At 37.7% G+C, this 6,009-nt stretch overlaps 1 protein-coding gene across 3 annotated transcripts in view; it reads right to left on the bottom strand.

Moving 5' to 3' along the window:
* Positions 1 to 6,009, bottom strand: part of Ccdc73 (coiled-coil domain containing 73) — a 100,268-nt gene that overhangs the window by 58,668 nt on the left and 35,591 nt on the right. For all 3 annotated transcript variants that reach the window (XM_021263981.2, XM_021263991.2, XM_021263989.2), the window contains exons 4-5: positions 4,803 to 4,874; positions 420 to 455 (exon numbers count right to left, since the gene is read on the bottom strand). In XM_021263981.2, the coding sequence (XP_021119640.2) occupies positions 420 to 455; positions 4,803 to 4,874 (108 nt within the window). The remainder of the gene's footprint in view (positions 1 to 419; positions 456 to 4,802; positions 4,875 to 6,009) is intronic.

Raw genomic sequence — 6,009 nt, 5'->3', positions numbered from 1 at the left:
AAATTTCTAGGTTTGTTGGGAGACATATGCCCTTTCCCAATTGGTAATTCAGATGCAAGTCATTTCAGTGTTTTTTTAAAAAGGTAATTACAGTGAAAAAGGATTAAAATATATTTAATAGAAACATTACAGTAGAATGGAAAGAACACTTAGGAGCTGAAAAAAATCTTGGTTCTAGTCCCAACTTTGTCACAGCAAGTCATTTAATCTTGTTAGGCCTTAGCATAGTATTCTCAACTATAAAATGACAGAGGTCAAATAACATAATTACCTAGGTCCTTTCTATTTCTGAGATTTTAAGCAATCAACATTTTCAGTAGTTTGTTACTGATACTCTTTTCTATTATAGTGAATAAATAACAAATAATAGTTAAGTTCATTTAGGTATGCTTTAAATTAAATTAAAAAGAAATAAATACCTTTTCTTCTTCCAAGGCATACATCTTCATTTGCAACTGATGATTTTAAAAATTAAAATACAGGTAGAATAAACTGTTAGTGATTTATGCTGGTCAGTAAGCCAAGAGAAACATTTTACATTTCCATATTGTTTGAATTTAATATAGCATGAGCATGCTACCTCTACATTCAGAAGATTAAACAATGAGGGTATAAGATGGGGAAAACGCCAGTCAACAATGTAAATGAACAAACTAATTACTCTCGGTGACACGAATCATCCCACAAAGTTTAGTTTTCCCTTCCATGAGTTGTCTTAAATGTCTGAATATTTTATCATACTGCCACATGATAGTATACCCCTTGTGCATCATATTCTGAAGGTAAAAATTTATGAAATTAGCACCATTTGTATTTACACAGTATTTATGTACTGAAAAAAATTTAAATGCATGTGACAGTAAAATAAATAACCTTTTTAAAATAAGGACACTTTACAACAGAAAACCTAAAGTGCATACCAAAGGAAAAATCATAAAACAGGCAGGGCTAGGATAGGATAGTGCTAGAATTTCTTGCCAAAATTGGCAAGAAATGAAAATTTTCTTTGGAATGTCCCTCTATCCTTTTCAGCTCTATCAGTTAGCTTTCTCGTCACTGAGCCACAACCCTAACACCCACAGTTTACAGGAGGAGGGGTTTAATTTGGCTCATGGTTTCAGAGGTTTCAGTGCAGGGCTGGCTGGTGTCCATACTCTGACAGAGGGCATGGAGGAGCAAAGCTGTCCAGTTCATGGTGGCCAGGAAGCAGAGCATGGGAACAATGCCAGAGAGGAAAGGCAGGGACCATATACAGCACCCACGGACACACCTCCAAGACCCACCCAGATTCACCTAATCTGTTACATGTGTCTTAGTCCAATAAAGTTGACATGTCAGGATTAATGGTCACATTCCACTCTTTGTCAACTTCATACCTAAACACATCTCTTTAAACCATATTAATTTCCAAATACACACCATAATAAATTAATAATTCTGTCTAACACAATACAACTATCCTGCCTACAACTGGAACCTCAAAGTCTCAACAGTTTCAGCATTTTTCAAAAGTACAAGTGCAAGTCTCTTCTGAGACTTAAACTCTTAGCTGTGAACCTCTGTAAAAATCAAGAACAAGTTAATAGCCCCAAAGTACAATGGCACAGGGTAAAATTCCCATTCCAAAAGGGAGGAAAAGAAGGACAGAAAGAGTCACACAAAAGCAAGACTGAAATCCAACAGGGCACACAGTAAGTCCTATAGCTCCATATCTGGGCCCAAGGCACACAGTGGTGAGGTGTGAGTTCCAGGAGGCTTGGGCAACCCTACCTCTATGGCCTTGCTGGTTGCAGCCCAATGGCCTCTGTCTTGGGCTGGCTCCACTCACAACCTCCATCTTTCCTTGGTAGATGTTCCACATTCCTGGCATCTCTTATTTCTGGGGTCTCCACTGCATGTTTGGCTTCATTCCCACAGCTTTACACACCGACCTATCTGGGGCTCACTGCCTGGATTCCCAGGCCTTCTTTTGACATCTGGGTGGAAGCTTCCATGACTCCACAACTCTTGCATTTCTGCATACTGATAAAACATGGATAGCACCAAGATCTGCTGCCACCTTGAGCAGCATCTAGGCTCCCTTGGATCATGGCCAAGTTAAGCAGCAGCCTCTGAGTGCCTGGATAGCTGAGCACTCTGAAATGAATGGTGGGGAACCAATTCTTGAGGAAGCTCTTCCCAAGGTGGAGGCCCAGGAACAATCTTCTCAAATGAAAGGGTTACACTTTGCACCTTTGAGCCTGTTATGGGTAGGGTCTTGCAAATTCTTGAGATGCTTTCAAGACATCTTTCTTCTTGTTCCTATACAAAGTACTTGGTCCCCTTTTTGTTTTTTTAACTTGGTTCCTTTTTAATGGAACTATCCTCTTCAGCACCATACCTCTTTTGGCCCCAACTTTGCAAATGGTTCCTTCTGGACCAAAATTTAAGTCTCAAATTTGTCTGCTCTATCTTTTGCACCCAACTCTCACTATAACTCTAGCTAAAAGCAGCCAGCAGTACCTATGTCATAGCCTGAATGTTAAGCTGTCTTGAAATTTCCTCAACCAGATTAATTAGTCCATGACCTTTAATCTCAGTGTTCTGTAAAGTGTCAGGATATGGGCAGAATGTAGACAATTTTTCTTCCAGAGTATCACATGTATGGCTTCTAGTCCAACTGCCAGTAGTGGAGTCTTGATTTCCAAATGAAACCTACTTAGCTTGGACTTTACTGCCCACATTCCTATAAACATTCTAGTCTTCTGAGATCCAAACAGAATCACCCATCAAGCTCTGTTTTTAGGTTTATAGCATTCTCTGGCTTCTCTAGTCCGCAGGTCTAAATCTTTCCAAACTCCTCAAGAAAACTAGTTCTGAAGGATTCTAAACCAAATGATAAGGTACAGTCATAGCAATGACCCAATTACTCTGGTACCAATTTTCTATATGAGCCTGATTTCTTGTTGCTAAGACACAATGCCTAACACCTACAATTTAAAGGAGTACAGGTTAATTTGGCTCATGGTTTGGAGGGATTCAGTCTATAGTGAGTTGGCTCCCCGGCAAGAACATCATAGTAAAAGGGCATGGTGGAGAAAAGCTTCTTAGTTTATAGCAGCTGGGAAGCAGAGCAGGGTAACAGTGCCAGAGAAGAAGGAGCTAGGGACCATACTTAGTACCAAGGTAACACTCGTATGACCCACTTGGACAATAATCTAATGTCTAATCTACTAGACATTTCTTAATCCAATGAAGTTGATATATCAGTGTCTTCCTTGTATTCTGAAATGCTTTATTTAAAACAGACACAGAGCTAAGGACATAGTTCAGGAGTAAAGTGCTTGCCCAGCATGTTGCAAGGCCCTGGGTTTGAGCCCCAGTGTGACACTTAATCATTGTGTCAACTTGAATAATAAACACCTATAAGATCAGTTTAGCACAGTTCTGGGTGTGTCTGCATGACTGACTTACTGAAGACAGAAGACACACTGGATGTGGGTGGCACCAACCAGTAGCCTTGCAGCTTAGATGGAATAAAAAGGGAAAGAAGGAAGTCTAGCTTCTGCTTCTTTTGAGGAGCTCTAGTCTTTGCCATCACCTCTGGATATCTATCTCCAGCTTTCCAGCACAGACCCTTCAGCTTCCTGTTATGGACTCACACAGGACTCTGCAGTGAGCTCCAACCCTTTAACTTCTGACTGGCCCCTCCAGCTCTCTAGCATGCACAGACAGATCTTTTGCATTCTCCCACACCTGATTCTGCAGGTGGCTACTGTAAGTCCACCCTGTAAATCAATATATATATATATATATATATATATATTCTGTTCAAGTGAACATTGATCCTCCCAAAAACAAAATTCAAAAACAAAAAGACCCCAAGTGCATTTCTCCTCACACTTTTATGTATCTGCATATTACTGCCCCAAATGCTTTATGATGGCTGAGGCATAGATTAATTTCTCCTAGACAAATATGCTACACTTTTGGCTTCTGGTTCCTTACCTTTTCATTAAATCTCTCATAATATTGGTTAGTCTTACTTCAGATTAAAGGAAGAAAGTCTGTTATTTGTTGAAGCAAATTCACACTCAGATGTAAATTATCAATAACCTTAACCCAGGAGTGATGTAAGTTGTATAGGTTTGTTTCTTTAAGTGCATTTCTTCTTCCAAATACATACTTGTATGGAGATGAAGATAAAAAAGCGGGAAAGAAAGGAAGAAAAAACTTCCAGAGGATATTTTACATGAGCACATTTTCTTAAACTAATATTATCTAACTAGGACTGAAGAGAAATTTGAGGCAATTAAGTAGAGCTACAGAACTCAAATTAACTAGAAGTGTTGCCAGTTATTTCTTCAAAATCTTTTTTTATTCTTAGTTACTGGTGGTTGATATTTAAAGAGGATTCAGTGTTGGGTAATCACCTCTCCTCAGCCTTTATATCTCCCTCCACGTATCTCAGCTCTTCATCAGTGTTGTGACTCTGACTTTGGTAAAGGAGTAATGTAGAAAAGGTAAAATCCTAGGATATTCTAACAGAAGAGAGAAAAAGGGAGAGAACCAGAATGCACGCACTTTACTCACCTAATTTAGGACCAGTGAGATCATATCTCTTCCATCAACAAGAAAATAGTGTTCCCAGTTTCCTTTATGGTTTTATTGTCAGTTATGATTCAAAATAACTTAATTCACTTCCTACTTTTTGTAATACCTTTTTATATTTGTCTTCCATGAGTATGGAAAACAGCTTGTCATAATATTCATGGGAGAGGGAGAAAATATAGTATTTAAAACTGTATAGTTTGTGAAATTACCTGCTTTTTAAAAACTTCCATTGCTTCTTTATGTTGCTTTACTAATGCTTCCTTTTGATTCTGAAGAGTTTCCTATTTTAAAAATTATGAGAAGTTAAAATAAATTCTAGCAACATTTTTAGTTTTATATCTTAGTTGGGTTCACAATTGAAATAAAAGTTAAACATACTTTTTGCACTGTGTACTCTTGAAATACAACTTTAAAAAACAATTTATGATTTTTTTGTCACAGAATCATCATATAAACATTTTGTTTCCAGTTGCTTCTTCATGATAAATATTACACTGCTGTTTAAACTTTTAGGCTCTAGGGCTGGTACAGCACTTTCCCAGCACACATAAAGCTCTGGGTTCAATCTCCAGCACCATAATTTTTTTTTCTTAGCTTCTAACACTTTCTTCAGGAAACTATCTTTTAACCAAAAGCATTAAAATTAACAATCTTAGTATACAACCTGACTATAGTCTTGGGGTTTTCAGAGAAACTATTTTTATTATCAATGCATAAATATTCTCACGGCAATATATTCATCTTTTAGGTTTGAAATTTTTTTTTCTTTTGCAAAATCAAAGCTGCCATGAGGCATTAAAAAAAGACTGCATTTATCCCTTCCCTTCCTTTATGGTGGAAGTTGCACGTTTTATCCTTTAGATCAAGAAGATTTTATACTTTCCTTCTACTTTATCAAAATTAATAATTCTCATCATTAAAAAATAAGTCTAAGAGTGGTAACCACTTTGATTTTTTCCTTCCAGTGCACTACGGAGGGTTTGATCCAGGGCAATTTATGTGCTAGAGAAGCACTGTACCATTGAGCGACATCCCCAACCCTTACTTTTTATTTTGACAGAGTCTCACTAAGTTGGCCAGGTTGACCTTCACCTTGTGATCCTCCTGCTTCAGCCTCCCAAGTAATGGAGATTACAGGTGGGATCATCATGCCCAGCCACTTTCAAATTTTTGTTATTTGCCTCAAGATTCCTAAACAATACATTGATTTAGCAATTTTAAAAGTTTATTTCTTAAGTGGCCCATATGTCCACCGACAGATGAATGGATAAAAAAAAAGTACTTACACACCATGGAGCACTACTCTGCCACAAAGAAGAATAAATCTGAGTTAGTTGTAGGAAAGTAGATGCACCTTGAGACCATGATGTTAAGTGAAGTAAATCAGACACACAAGCTTAAATATGACACAGATTC

Source organism: Heterocephalus glaber, unplaced genomic scaffold, assembly GCF_053883595.1.
Source record: "Heterocephalus glaber isolate CG9 unplaced genomic scaffold, H.glaber_assembly_v1.0 deba00001428, whole genome shotgun sequence".
In the NCBI taxonomy this organism is placed as follows: domain Eukaryota; kingdom Metazoa; phylum Chordata; class Mammalia; order Rodentia; family Bathyergidae; genus Heterocephalus; species Heterocephalus glaber.
The sequence above is the reverse complement of the archived record's forward strand: the minus strand, read 5'-3'. Positions and strand labels throughout refer to the sequence as shown.